The sequence below is a fragment of the Lolium perenne genome, chromosome 2, assembly GCF_019359855.2.
Source record: "Lolium perenne isolate Kyuss_39 chromosome 2, Kyuss_2.0, whole genome shotgun sequence".
NCBI classification, from domain to species: domain Eukaryota; kingdom Viridiplantae; phylum Streptophyta; class Magnoliopsida; order Poales; family Poaceae; genus Lolium; species Lolium perenne.
The window spans coordinates 255,607,971-255,622,723 of record NC_067245.2 but is presented as its reverse complement, the minus strand read 5'-3'; the positions used below and the strand labels follow the sequence as shown (position 1 = coordinate 255,622,723).

Sequence of the window (14,753 nt, the reverse complement as noted above, 5' to 3'; positions counted from 1 at the left end):
GAGAGAATTTAGATATCCTAGATATAGAGGAACCACTAAAAAACTGAGATCATCTAAAAAGAAATCTTTATAGATAGTCATCTATATGGAGATATAGAGGACCTCATTTCATTTAGAGAAACATGCTCTTAGTCTCATAGCTACGCCTGCCGCCTAGGGCCCCGTCGACATCGGCCAGCCAGCACCACCAACCTGACAGGAGCACGCTTTCCTAGTCGGCTCGTCTACCTGCCTGGCCCCTCTCCTCCTCCTCTGCTCACCTCCCAGCAGAACAGAAAATGATAGTCTGAACTCTGAAAGCGGCCTCTCCGATGCAAGCGTCCGCGCGCTTCTGCTCCTCCTCTGCGTCCTCCAAGAAGGGTTTGGACTCTGCCCTGCAAGTGTCTCCCGTTTATGTTTGGTTCAATCATGGCTGATTTAACCTCCCTCCCAGTACCAAGAACACCACTGCTTTTTTAGAGATACATGTTTGTTATTCTTTACGCTAGTTAGAAGTCTGTGATACGATCTGTTTCTTAAGTTCTGTAAATGTTGCACAGATTGCCATGCCGTTAGTTTGCTTGTCTTATAGGCCTAAATTATGTTATTTTACCCCCCTTTTCCAGTCTTTGCTGACATTTCTGACGCCGTTGTACGGTCACAATATCGGCCTCTCTGTGGGAAGGCACACCTGTCTTCTTTGTCTGGTGAGGATCCACCGAGAGTTCAGAAGAGAGTATCAAAACAAGAAAGAAGGGCCAGGGTGGAAGAATTTGTTGAAAAGTAAGGCAATTGTCAGCCAGACAGCATTTCTGATTGTATTCTTGTGGTCAGCATGGTTTACAGTTTGATTTTGATGCCTTTATAGAGAATTAGAGTATTGTTTTAATCTTGTATGAAGGGGGGACAAGTTATTACCTGTCTTGTAGATTCGCGTCGTATACTAGCAATTTATGAACACCCGAGCCAATTGATCAATGATCAACTATTTCGGAATCAGATGTCTGTTTGACACCGCTGGAGGTGATTCTTGATATTCAGTGTTCCTTATCCTGTTTATCTTATTTAAGTGTCCCAATGGAAAAGGTTCCAGAAACATGTTGTAAGCAGCCGCGGCTCACAGACTTGAATTGGATACAAGAAAATTGCTGGTTCAGCTTACGAAAAAATGAGTGATAATATGACTTATGGGACTAGCTGATCGACCATAATCTGCATTTTGTGCATGAAAACCAAGTGTCAGCTTCAAAACAGCGCTCATCATACTTCAGATTTGAAACAACCAAATTATATACTGATTCTTTGCGCCACGTCTAAATGTGCTCTAGAGGTGCTTGATGAAATTCTAGCGCCGTATATCTTTGCCTGCACCCAGTAAGGACTTACTTGTGTTAAATCTTGCATCCTTTATTCATGCCTGGCTCTACTATTCAACACAGTTACAGGGCATCACATGAAGGAAAATTTCCATCTGCTACATCTGTTCGTCAGCAGCTTGGAGGGTCCTACTACATATCGTGGGAATTACTCCAGGAATTGGAGTATAATTCAAGACTAAAATGTGATGTCAGAGATGCCTCTTTCAACTCGAGAAACTTTGAGGGAAGATATGGGCTAAACAACAATGACCTCTCAACCAAAGATGCTAGGACCAAAGAAGAAATGGTATTTTGTTACATATAACCTACTTTTACTCTTTGTCCATTGATTTGTGCTCGTGTTACTCGTTATTTTCACTTTGATCTCTTACTTTTCTAGCAGTGCATATGTTAATAATGTCATAGTTTTCGTTTAATCTTTGTACATACTAAAATAATTACCAGGTACATGGTTCCAGTACCATAATACCATGATGTTTTAGTAATAATAATGGCAAACTGTGTCAGATCAGACACAAAGTGAGAATATGAACAGGCTTCTTTGTCTACTCAGGTTGTACCCGAAGTCCAGAAGAGAGTAACAAAGCAAGAAAGAAGGATCAGGATAGAGGAATTTGTTGAAAAGTAAGGCAACTCAGCGAGACAGCATTTCTTATTGAATTATTGTGATCACCATTTGTACGCTCTGTTTGTGCTTGTTTTTTGCTAACAACTTACTACATTTAGTCCTGTAGAATTACGTTATACTGTATTACAGGTTTACTTGCAATGTCTGATGGCCTAGAGCCAATTGATCACCTTTATTCAGAATCAGATATAAGTTTCGCACTGCGGAAGATGGTGCTTGATTAGAAAAAATGTCATTTTCTTATTCACATGACTGGTGACAAAGTTTAGAGAAACATGCATTAAGTAGCCAGTGAATGCCTCGCAAACTCAGCTACGGTCCCGTCAAACTGCTGGTTTTAGCTTATGAAACCTGAAGAGTGAGTGATTACAGGAGTCTTGTGATTTATGAGATTAATCTGCTGAACCACACTTTACGAGTCTTTGATGAAAATCAAGTCTTGGCTTCAAATCAACCCTTGTCAAATTTATATGTCGAGATTACCAGATTTATACTGATCATCGATGTTAGCAGCTGGATATAGCCATATATAAATGTGCTTCTAGGAATCAAAGTACTTGATCAATTGCTGAACTGTATATATGTTTGTGCTTGTAAATTATGCCTGGCTCTACAACTTAACGCAGTTACAGGGCTTCGCATGATGGAAAGTTTCCATGCGCAACACATGTTCGTCAGCATGTTGGAGGGTCCTACTACATAGCGCTCGCATTACTCCAGGAATTGGTGTACAATTCAAAACTGGAGAGTGGTGTCAGAAACGCCTCTTTCAACTCAGCATCGGTGAAGGAAAAACATGGGTTCAACAATATCGATTTCTCCACAAGAGAAAGAGATGCTATTCTCGGCTTTGAGGGCATGAAGGAAGAAATGGTACTCTATTACAGATAAATTGCTTCCACTCTTTGTGTCTTTTGAGTTTTTATTGTTAGTTATCACATGTTGTATGTTTAAACAATTCATATGAAGACTATAGCAGGCTAAAACTATGTGTGTAATCCTAAGCAACAATAATACTACTACCTCTGTCAATTTTTAGATGTCAAAAGTTTATCTAAATTCGGATGTATCTAGATACTTTTTAGTGCATAGATACATCCAAATTTAAACGAACTTCCTGACAACTATTAATAGACGGAGGAGTAATAATAATCATGAACTATAGCAAGCTAAAACTTTGGAATTTCTAGATTTAAAGACTAAGCCACAACTTTTAGAATGCCATGGTAAAATCGGAGCTGCCAATTTATATTTATCCTCCAAATAGAGGATAAAAGTGCATAGTCATAGGATCGACGCCAATAGAGCTTCAGACTAGTTGGCGTTTTTCCTTTCGTTTTCATCTTCTTTATGTTTGATACTAGATTCTTAAACAGCTGTGTGCATTCTAGTTATGCAGAGGCTGGGTATAATGCTTAGAACTTTTTTAGTAATAAAGCGCCCTTTATCGAAAAAATAGAGGATAAAAGTGTACCCATGGCATCAGACCAAATTGAAAGCAAAAGGCAGAAAACCTTGAGCCGTATTACTTCCATTCCCTAGTGCAATATCAGCAGCTGATTTACAAATGAGTTGTAAGGTACTAGGATAGCTATTTTTGACATGGCAGATTGAGCAGCAATATCGTCATCAGAACCTACATATGAATATTTGAGATTGTTACTCCGTTGTTGTTGTTAAACTGCATCAACCAAATCAAACAATATGTGGAGTATATCAGGATCTCATGGATAAAAGATAGGTTGCGTAATTTTCTCCACTATTGCTGATTCATGCATTTCAACACTATAATTTGATGTTACTTTGAACAGGAACTTGTTCAGGTGTTTTTTTTTTTGGTACATACTGTTTCGCCTCACGGGTTTCCTTACTCCTAATGCAGCCGTAAACATGCACGTGAAGGGTCAACTGGGAGAAATCTTTGGGGAAACCTGAAATCTGTAAATTCATATGGTCTACTAGATGCAACTTAGTATAGGATTCACATTATTTTATTATTCTTTTCATGGACATGGAACATAAATGTGAAGTTCTCCAAGGACCATTGCTTCGACATCGATGTTTCAGAAGATAATTCTGTCAGTTATAAGTTGTAACAAGCCAGTGTTTACAGTAAGGCGTGTACAAAGCCCCTTCTTTCTGTTGTTTGTCACTAAACCAAATGGAAACTTTTCCTGTCATGTACAGCTTTCAGTGATTTCTCATCATAACATTCCAATCTGAACTCTCTGCTACCTACATGTTGTATGTATACAACAGGTTCAGAATGGTTACGTTTCAGTCTAGATGCCAATCTGGATCCATTCATCAGAAATATGAAGGCACCATCGCCAGACATACTCTAGTTTCACCGCCAAAGTGCACAAATGCTAGATTTGCGATTCTTGCCAACATGTTCATTTTTCAATTTATGGACATAAAACTTGAAAAGAACAGCACAAATACAGTTAACAAATTACCACTTTATATAAACTCATCGTTGGCACCATCTCTCAACAGCTTCCTTGTTTAGTCAGGTGGTAGATAGGTCTGAGACACTGGCAGAAGCTACAATCCTAATAGGAGGTAGATTTACAAAACTTGCAGTCGACTATCCAGGGCATCCCTCTCTTCTTTAATGTTGAAAAAACTCACTCCAAGCTTCTACCATATAAGATGCTCTGTATCCTTCCATCAACATTATTCAAGATGATGGTGGGGTACCTTGTTCAATGTCAGAATCATCGATCATTCTTTCTAATGACTCGATATCACCAGCTTCAGAAAGGGTGTGACTTCGAAGGCTGTCTGCATCCTCACTGCTCACATGAAAATAAAACAAGAAACAGTGGTTATGAGGGTGGCATTAAAAGCACCATTTGCACTATAAAATTCTAAGGATCATCATAACTAGGATTTTGCCATACTCTGTAACTCCAAAGATTTCTTTGACAACAAGCGAGCTGTCACGAGAACAGAACTCCGGGAGCTGGATGATTCACAAGTATTCAGTTAGATCAGGGGACAGTAAGGAACAGACTAGATTATACTAATACAATATCCTGACATCCAAAACATCTTTAACTCTGTTAAAGAAGTCAAGAAAATTCTATAATGTAAATTAGAGTCAATAAAGCAGATGCCAGCAGCAGGTTACCTCTGATAAGTACATGATTTTTCCAAACAATGTTTGCACAGCAAGCTTCCTCTTAAAACCTTGTTCTGTAAATCCAGTTAAGTCCATAACTATTGGACCTGCAAGATCACAGACAAAATCTGCTCAGTGATGTAGCAATATGCAGGCATAATCTTACAAATCAAGATGTGAACTAAACAAAATCATCAGTACTACTTATACTTGTAGGAGAACAATAAATCAAACTAAGCATATACACTCCCTCCCTCCCACAATATCATGGGATGGAGTGATTTAATATTTCGAACGCTATCCCACAGGCCACAGTTATTGATCCTTTTTTACAAAAACAATGAGTCTCCTATTCACAATCGCAATGCAGGTCATACACTCATAGCAACCCTAAAAGTAAACAAGATCAGTTTGAAGTACAACGACACAGAATAAAGGTGCATACACATGTACTGCTTTGACAACATCTAAAGATTTTAACACTAATATTCACCAGCTAATGGAAACCTTCTTTAAGTTATTGCTAGAACTCTTCTTATTGCTAATTGAATATTGCCACCGCACACATGTACAGTACGGTGATGTTTGGCAAAGCATGAAAAATATCAATATCAAGTTGGGTTTACAACCACAATGCAGACATCATTTCAGGGCTCAGAACCTAGAAATAACAGAATAAGTAATGAGTGGATTTGAGAATAATGCAAGAAACATACAATAGCCAAGATTATATGTTCACTAACCGTTTGAAAGTAACCTTCTAAAAGAAAGTTTGCAGTGACTGAAGTACAAAATGTTAAATCCTATGATACTCAATCATCACCAAGTTTTACAGAGGATTCATCATGGAGATCCATAAATTTTATAGGACGGCAAGAGAAGACAAAACAACACTTTCACGTTTTTTTAGAATTCAGGAAGTACTATGTGCTATACAAGAGTACTAGAATCAGAAGAATAAAAATACCTTTTTCCCGAACAATCCTTCTTGATATCTCATTCAGAATTTCAGCAACTTCAGCATCTTCTAACATAGATGCTTTCCTAAGATGTATGAGATCCACAACCACATCAGGATTGAATTGTTTTTCATTCAGTGTATATCGGATGTACTTTCTTACTATATCATCCATGTCAAATCCTGTCTGAATAAATGGGAAAAAAAAGTTACACATATATCTGTGTTCCTCACTATGGGCAGAGATAGCTTTGCGAACACGTATAAAAAAATAAGCCATTCCTCAAACAGCAGTAGAAATGGATGTACTAGTGCAAAGAATTACAGTTAGATAAGCCAAAACCTACTTTGATCAGCAAAAATTGTGGTAAATATCTTTGCAAGTCCTAGTGTAATTTCAGTCTTCCAGAATAAGATATCTGAGTAAGTGAGTAACGCTGTTGAAAGTAGATTCATTTGTTGAGAAAGTAAAGCAGGTCTGCAGTGGCACTAGTACAATATATGTTCAGCTTCTCAGGAATAATGGTGGAATCAAGGGCACACCTTTTGCATTAGTTCTTGGAGAGCTGGAAAATCCACTGTTTCCCTGCCCTTCTGAAACAACTCATCTAGTGACTTTAGCAAGAATATATTCTTAGTTACCTGCAAAGAAAACACCGATTCATCATAAAATGCCATAGATATATAGTGCCATAAGGTCTGCATGATGGTTATGACTTATGTGAGCTATAGTATATGTAGTTCCATTAAGAACATCAGTAAGGAAACAACACATTAAAGCCTGAAGGCACGTCAGAAAATGATGTGCCTTAGAATCTTCACAGAGCTATCTATTTGAAACGAAGTACCGAACTTATGAACGGTCAAGAAGCTGACATTGCAATTTCATGAAATGCAGTGCTCAAAACATGCAGAAAACTCATTAATACATAATGAAAGTATGAAACGAAGTCATGTTGACTCTTTCTCCCACTCGACAGCAACATCTAGCTGATAAAAACAAGCCAGTCTCATATCATTTTGAGTCCTTGACCGAAGTTTAAGACCCAACGAACAAGTATTTAAGCCTAGAGCGAACAAGCAAACTACTGTTGCACAAAATGTACCTACATTTTGGTATGGCTCAAACTCTACCTACCGTAAGAGAAGTACGCCATATCAGTTTACAACATACCCAATATTACCTTATAATAATAAGGTAGCACAAGCAAAAAGCCCAATCCTAGAGAGGAGTTACCATAACGAAACAGCTAATCCTACCACTCCCCGGCCTCCCACTAAGCATCAAACTAGACACATGTTTTTTCAACGTTCAGACAGACTACTTACCCTCTTCTTCTTCTGCGTGCGCGGGGATGTGAACCTGCGGTAGGTGCGTGCGACGGCGAGCGCGAGGGATACGCCTACGTAGGCGAGCGGGACGGCGAGGAGCCAGGGGACGGGGCTGGAGCCGACGCGGGGCCCGGGGATGGCCTGCGTGACGGTGCCGGTGAACTCGACGAGGTCCAGCGCCTTGTCCTGGATCCACGGCAGCTCCTCCTCCACCTCCACCTCCTCGTCCGCCTCCTTCTTCGGGGGCGCGGCGTTGGGCTGGCGGGAGGCGGCGGGGGTCCGGGTGTTGGCGCGGGCGCGGGCGACGAGGAGGGGCGTGGGCCGGCGGGGAGGTGCGCGGGTGGGGGCGGGCAGGGCGAGGGGGCAGCGGCGGAGGCGGGCGCCGGCGACGGGGACGGCGAGCGGGTGGAAGAAGGTGGTGGTCGCCATGGAGGTGGAGGCTAGGGCTTATCGCGGCGGGCGGAGTTGGGTGGGACTCCTCCGGGCCGGGGTGCGTGCGGAGAGGAGACCAAGCCAGAGTAGTAGCTCAACAGAAAACAAAACCCTGTGACGCGTTGGGGAGAGAGAACGAGGGGAAGAGCAGGAACATGGGCCAAAAGCCCGCCAGGAAAATGTTTTTTTTTTTCCAATAGCTCAAAATTTCTACCGAAACTTCGCACAAGTATTCAGGTCATGTATATGTATTCACGGAACAAATTTGATGATTTTTTGGAAGCCAAAATTACAATCTTCAAATATTTTGAAAATCGAGAGCACCGGTGCTCATGTGCACCAAATTTGCTTCCAGAAAAAGAGCCTCCTGCAACTTTCCTCTCCAAGGTCCATATCAATAGTATCTTGAACATGTTCATGTATGTGCATGTAATCCGAACTTATTTCCTTCAACCTCTCTCTCACATACTCACTCCCTTAATAATCTAATGTGTTTTCGGTCAATCGGTTCATGCCCAGATGTGTTTCATTTTGAAGATCGATTGTGAGTCACTTTGACTGTTACTTCAATTCCGTGCTAAGTTTGGAACCTTTTAAACCTTTCTAACGAATTTTATCAGATTCATCGTGCATGGCAGGCCGCTGACTACTAGCTCCATCTCGTTGTTCCACACAACTCTCACATTGTAAGTTTTTAATCCTGAGAGCTACAGATAAGGTAATAACAAGTTATTTGCATGTGTGCTTATGTGATGTAAGTTCACCATAGTGAGAAGAGGTGAGAAAAACCATCCAACACACCCAACCACGCACCCAAAACTCCGCATTATGGGAGCACATGATGTAAACAAGCACCGTACTTATGTGTGTAATTCTCCCATGCAAGGCAAGATAATGCCGGAAGAAAAATGCATTTTTATCTGCATGAGGCAAATCAAGCTCTAAGCTATGTGCCTGAAGTGTGTGAGCAACCAAACACGCCCTTTTGTCATCTAGTGATTCGGTGTGACTAGTGGCGATGATGGTGGTGTTGACTCTATTTTAGTCAATGCCACTTCTATTTCTTTTCATTTTTGTACGATCCTAGTATTTTCCTCATGTTGTACAATAATGGATTATCGTTTTGGAAACATGTCTTGCAAAAGGTGTGTTATCGCCGGTTAGGAAGGATGACTCGTGCGACTATTTTGAAAACACTAGATGTTAGTTCAACTTGTGTGGGCTTGTTTTCTTATGCAATTTCTCACCCCACAACTTGTAGTTTTATCGGGGATCTTTAGTGACTGCATTGCTTTCAGCGTCGAATACTACGTGGGCTTGTTTTCTCATGCAATTTCTCACCCCACAACTTGTAGTTTTATTAGGGATCTTTAGTGACTGTATTGCTTTCAGTGTCGGATACTATGTGGGCTTGTTTTCTCATGCAATATCTAACCCCACAACTTGTAGTTTTATTAGGCTGCTCATAGTGGAGAGAAACTTAGACTAGTAACATATGTCATGTTACTAGTCTAAGTTACTACCTTCATAGTGGGTAGTAACTTAGATGTGGTTTCATGCAATGTTTCATTAGTTATGTTGTAGACTCATATTGCTTTGAGGTGTGTGATGTTATGGTAACATAGTTAGTTACCACCTTATTCTCTTTCTTCATTTATTGTTATGCCATGTCACCAAAATGTCTTGGGTTGTGTGATGTTACCACCTATGTTACCCCCACTACGAGCAGTCTTAGGGATTTTTAGTGACTGCATTGCTTTTCGTGTCGGATACTATGTGGGTTTGTTTTCTCATGCAATTTCTCACCCCACAACTTGTAGTTTTATCAGAGATCTTTAGTGACTGCATTGCTTTCTGTGTCCAATAGTATGTGACTATAATTAAAGGGAGATATTTGACAATTTACCACACTTTCATTGTCGAATACTATGTGTATAATTGAAGGGGGATATTTGACAATTTACCACATTTTCATTGTCAAATAATATGTGTATAACTGAAGGGGGTATTGACAATTTGCCACACTTTTCTCTAAAATTTAATTATTTGCCATAGGATCCAGAGAAATATTAATCATGTAAAACGACTTTCATCTGTTCGGTTTTTTCACACATTTTACATGGTGCTAAAAGCTTATTATGAGATGTTTTTCTTGTTTGAGTAACTAATAAATCATGATATCCTTTTCTCTAACAAGAACCTCACTAGGTGGTGGTTCTTCAGAATTCATAATCCTAGAAGAAAAATGAGGTCCCTCAAAACAAAAATGAAGAGATGTGAACTCATTCAAATGCTCCAAAAAGTTGCCACACACAAAATTCTCCACCGAAGTGGTAAAGCGTAAATAACATAGCATCATCAGCACTTGAGCATTAAGGGCGTGTTCGGCAATCCTTAATTTCACCGTGGAGCAGGGCCGAACACTCTAAATCCGCGGAACTAAATCCGAGAAGCTGACCCAACTTTACATACAAAAATCGGAGAGTCAAATGCATCCACCATCCCTGAACTTGTCGACCATGTCTAAAACGGTCCCTGAACTCAGACAATGCACTAATAGGTCCCTAATCTTGCTCTATATGTTCACATACGGTCCAAAACTGCATAGACCTGGTATTTTGCTGACGTGTTGTACTCAGCCGGCCCAAACTCGTGTCGTCCTCGTCTCCTCTTCTCCTGAAAAAAGCAAGTCACGTGTGTAGTCATGGTCGTAGTCACAATTCTCACCGCCGCCACGATCCAAGGACACGTCGGGCACGCGAAATCGAAGGGCAAGGAGCGCAGCCGCTGTGCTCCAGGCCGAGCTGCGGCACCCGTTCTCGTGCCCCTCGCTCTCTCGTGTGCGTTGTGTCGAGCATAACATGAGCGTCGATCAGATCGTTCGCTCACGGCCGTCGCCGAAGCCGACGAGCCCGCCGCTGCGCTCTGCCTCCCCTACTCTCCTCGGGCCATCATCGTTGCGGCGCGCGACATGAGTGCCGGAACTGGTGAGCATGGAATCACAACAGCGATAGTGTCCGTGCTGGCCGACGCGACGGCACAAGGCAGTAGTGTGGAGGTTACCGGGCGTCGCCACTTGGGATCATGGAGCACAACGCGACTGAGGCGTTCATGAGCTACGTTGGCTCGAACTTAACGGTGGGGCTGGGGCCTTGGGATTGGGGTTGCTCAACCACGGCAAGGCCTCGCGGCCGCGCGACATGAGTGCCTACAGTGGCGCGCGCGGACTCACAATAGCGGCAATGTCCATGTTGGGCGACACAAAGGCGGCTCAAGGCACGGGCATGGAGGTCGCACGACGGCGTTCATAAACTACTGCGGAAGGAACTCAACGAAAGAGGGCGGAGGGGCTGAGTCAGGACCAGCCATGCGACGCAGAGCTCGTGCTAAGTACCTTGGGGTTACGCTCCTTGTGCGGTTGTGGTCTATGGGAGAAGAGCGGGGGCGTCACGCCGGCAGACGCCATCTGCGGGACCAGTGCCGGCCATCAGTTCGTTGACGCTGAAGCACTTTTCGCACGAAAGAGTTCGACTTAAGCCCACAAAAGTCAGGGATGGATCATGTATTCATGTGGACCTGATCTGGTGCCACGTCATGAAAATACGGTGGTGAATCGTATTTTGGACCGTATCTGGACCTACAGAATGAGATAAGGGACCATATAGATGCACTTTCTGAGTTCAAGGACCATTTTAGACATGCCCGACAAGTTTAAGGACTACGCATGCATTTCACTCAAAATCGGAGCACCTCTTTCGGCACTTCGCGGATCAGCAAAACGCGGAGCAGCCCGAAATTACAAGGCTATGCCACCGCCGAGTAAGAGCATCCCCACTCGTTGGCGCTCCCCACGCCCAAATCCGGCGAAATTTTCGTCCGGATTGGATGAAGATTTGGCGTGGGGAGCGTCGAAGTTCCAGCCGTCCCCCCGGCAGGAAACCCCCAACCTCGACCATTTGACATATTTCAAACAAATTCAACATAAAATTTAACAAGTTGGGCAAACAAGAGGACGAAAATTGCTGAAACAAATTCGGCGATAACAGTACAATGTTTAACAAGTGCTGAAACAAATGAAGCACACAAATTTCACAATTTTTCAAACAAATTAAGACAGACTAGTTGGCGTCGGCGTTGGCGTTGCCTCGGAGCCTCCATATGTGCTCCACCAGATCATCTTGCAGCAGCTGGTGCATTGTAGAGTCTCGAATCTCCTGGCGCATAGCAATGAAGGCGGCCCATGATGGAGGCACCTGGTGATTAGGCTGTGCAAGAGGACCCTCTCTCTCATATGGTGCTTGTTGCTCAGCCAGAGGAACCGGATGCTTTCGCTCATCTTCAATAATCATGTTGTGTAGGCACACACAGCAGTTCATCACCTCCCACATCTGATCTTTGGACCAAGTCATAGCGGGGAACCGGACGACAGCAAATCTCTGCTGTAGGACACCAAATGCTCGCTCGACGTCTTTTCGGCAAGCTTCTTGTTTCTTGACAAACTCGCAAAGTTTGGGGGTGCTAGGGTTGGAGATCGTCTTCACAAATGTTGCCCACTTTGGATAGATACCGTCTGCAAGGTAGTATCCTTTGTTGTAGTGCCGACCATTGATCACATAGTCCACCGGGGGAGCATGACCCTCAACAAGCTTGGAAAAGACCGGGAGCGATTTAGGACGTTGATGTCATTGTTGGATCCAGGCATACCAAAGAAAGAGTGCCAAATCCAAAGATCATGGGTAGCCACTGCTTCAAGTATCACAGTGCAGCCTTTTTTGTGACCCTTGTACATTCCCTGCCACGCAAACGGACAGTTCTTCCATTGCCAATGCATGCGATCAATGCTTCCAAGCATCCCTGGAAAACCTCTAGCTTCATTTGTTGCAAGGATCCTCCGAGTGTCTTCGACGGTGGGTGATCTCAAGTAATAGTCCCCCGAACACCGCTATGATGGCCCTGCAGAACCGGTAGAAACAATCAAGGGCGGTGGACTCCGCCATCCGAAGATAGTCATCTGCGGTATCACCGGGAGCTCCATACGCCAAGATCCTCATAGCCACCGTGCACTTCGCAAGTGACGAAAATCCAACCAAACCAGTGCAATCCGCCTTGCATCTGAAGTAGGGATCAAAGTGGCGGATGGCATACACAATTTGCAGAAATAGCTTTCTGCTCATCCTGAAACGACGCCGGAAAACACTCTCACCGTGCAACGGATTGTCGGCGAAGTAGTCGGCGTACAACATGCAGTAGCCCTCCAGTCGCTGTCTCGGCTTGCACTTCCGGCGACCTCGTGCCGACCCACCACGCCGACGAGTTGCCAGTCCGGCGTACACGCTTGCCAAGCAACCAAGGATCATCATGTGCTCGTCGTCTTGGGCGGCTGCTGCCATCTCTTCTTGCATAAGCTCGACGAACATCTGCTCCTCCTCTTCGTCCGAGTCCATGGCCGGCGAGGCAAATGGACGAACACGACGGCGTGGTCGAGGCAACCCGAGCCGCGAGCGACGACGAGCAAGCAGCGGCGGAAAACAAAGCGGCGGAAGAGCAGCCAGATAGGCCGTCGTCCAAACACGGCGGAATATAGGCAGGTGGGGAAGGAGTGGCGGTGCAATCTGGGCAACAAGCCGGCGGGGTGGTGCCGGCGGCGAGAGAGATACGAGGGGTGGGGGAGATTTTGAGCGACGTGGCGGTGGGGTTCGTGCGTCGAGTCACCGACAGATCGGGCCCTTCCCCGCTTTTCACTCGTCCGGAGTCCCCGAGAGCTCCCCGGGGGGCCGGGGGGGCGTGGGATCGCCGGATGAATTTAGGCCCAAATCCGGACGAAAACGAGGAACCGGGGGCGCGACTGGGCTTCTGTGGAAAGCCGTATTCGATTAAAGTCGTATGTACGGCTTGGAGGGAGATCTTTCCTATCTTTCGAGATCCACCCTACAATATGGGGTCAAAAAGCCAAAAAAATAAGTGATTTTAGCCCTTATAAAAAGAAAACGGATTCTTGAACCTCTTTCACGCTCATGTCACGTCGAGGTACTGCAGAAAAAAGAACTGCAAAATCCGATCCTATTTTTCGTAATCGATTAGTTAACATGGTGGTTAACCGTATTATGAAAGACGGAAAAAAATCATTGGCTTATCAAATTCTCTATCGAGCCGTGAAAAAGATTCAATAAAAGACAGAAGAATTTCGCCGTCCGGATGGAAAAAACGCTCGCCGGGGGCCTCCTCGGGGGGACGAGTGGAGATGCTCTAAGAAAAAACGCTTCCTTCCACCCGACCGAACCTCATCCCCTTTCCCCAATCCCCTTCTTTCTCTTTCTCCGTAGTTCACGACGCTTAGACGCCACCGCCATCAGCCGGAGGAGGACTCTGCCATCGCATTCGTCTGCCGCAGTGGAGGAGGCCAGTTTGTCCCGGCGTTGTTGTCGCGGCTCGAGGCGGCAAGAAGACGCGGCAGAGATGCAGACTTCGTACTGCTCCCCAAACCTGAGGTCCAGAGGCCTCCGCGCCGCTGGCCGCCGTAGTCCAAGCCGCACCTCCGATCGCCGCGCCGCACCCCCGCCTGCAGACAGCTCGAGTTCCCGAGCGGCTTCAGATCCGCCTCCTCCAGCAGGTGGAACCCCGGCCGCGCCCCCGACCTGCTCGTACGGAACCACCTCCGGCCGCTTCTGCAGCAGCCGGTCCGACCTCCCGCTCCTCTTCCTCTCAGGCTGGTTCGGCCTCCTTCGAGCTAACAGGCTGGTTTGGCCCAACCAAAAATGGGCTTCAAGCCCAACTAAATGGTGGAGTTGTGCCGAACGTTTCATGTGCCACACAAGAAGCTGGAATCAGGAATACGAAGCTAGATCGAAGGATTTCGGGAAGCCAGGGGATTGCCGAACACGCCCTAAGTTACACTCTTTAACTGTTCCAATGCCACGG

At 44.6% G+C, this 14,753-nt stretch overlaps 2 protein-coding genes across 4 annotated transcripts; one reads left to right on the top strand and one right to left on the bottom strand.

Moving 5' to 3' along the window:
* The first annotated feature begins 202 nt into the window (after positions 1 to 202).
* On the top strand, positions 203 to 4,146 carry LOC127335677 (uncharacterized). 3 transcript variants are annotated; one of them, XM_051362397.2, is made up of 6 exons: positions 203 to 360; positions 606 to 762; positions 1,419 to 1,644; positions 1,912 to 1,982; positions 2,619 to 2,859; positions 3,869 to 4,146. In XM_051362397.2, the coding sequence occupies exons 1-6, from the start codon at positions 312 to 314 to the stop codon at positions 3,872 to 3,874; spliced, it is 750 nt and encodes a 249-aa protein (XP_051218357.1). In that variant the 5' UTR covers positions 203 to 311; the 3' UTR covers positions 3,875 to 4,146. The 3 variants fall into 3 exon arrangements, with proteins under 3 accessions (XP_051218357.1, XP_051218356.1, XP_071682740.1); XM_051362396.2 differs by having other exon boundaries at positions 2,613 to 2,859; positions 3,869 to 4,145; XM_071826639.1 differs by lacking the exons at positions 2,619 to 2,859; positions 3,869 to 4,146 and having other exon boundaries at positions 204 to 360; positions 1,912 to 2,039.
* A 282-nt stretch (positions 4,147 to 4,428) lies between these two features.
* LOC127335676 (uncharacterized) lies at positions 4,429 to 7,923 on the bottom strand. The gene is made up of 6 exons (XM_051362395.1): positions 7,401 to 7,923; positions 6,615 to 6,713; positions 6,081 to 6,258; positions 5,123 to 5,220; positions 4,893 to 4,954; positions 4,429 to 4,784 (listed from the first exon to the last, which is right to left on the bottom strand). The coding sequence occupies exons 1-6, from the start codon at positions 7,830 to 7,832 to the stop codon at positions 4,670 to 4,672; spliced, it is 984 nt and encodes a 327-aa protein (XP_051218355.1). The 5' UTR covers positions 7,833 to 7,923; the 3' UTR covers positions 4,429 to 4,669.
* Between the last annotated feature and the right edge of the window lie 6,830 nt (positions 7,924 to 14,753).

What these genes read in the sequence shown, in the direction of transcription:
- LOC127335677 (XM_051362396.2), top strand. Translation starts at nt 312, where the DNA reads ATGCAAGCGTCCGCGCGCTTCTGCTCCTCCTCTGCGTCCTCCAAGAAG. An exon ending in CTCTGCGTCCTCCAAGAAGG is followed by an intron (nt 361 to 605) that starts GTTTGGACTCTG and finishes CCCCTTTTCCAG; the next exon opens with TCTTTGCTGACATTTCTGAC. An exon ending in CTAGGACCAAAGAAGAAATG is followed by an intron (nt 1,645 to 1,911) that starts GTATTTTGTTAC and finishes TTGTCTACTCAG; the next exon opens with GTTGTACCCGAAGTCCAGAA.
- LOC127335676 (XM_051362395.1), bottom strand. Translation starts at nt 7,832, where the DNA reads ATGGCGACCACCACCTTCTTCCACCCGCTCGCCGTCCCCGTCGCCGGC. An exon ending in TCCAAGAACTAATGCAAAAG is followed by an intron (nt 6,259 to 6,614) that starts GTGTGCCCTTGA and finishes CCATTTATTCAG; the next exon opens with ACAGGATTTGACATGGATGA. An exon ending in AAATCATGTACTTATCAGAG is followed by an intron (nt 4,955 to 5,122) that starts GTAACCTGCTGC and finishes TGAATCATCCAG; the next exon opens with CTCCCGGAGTTCTGTTCTCG.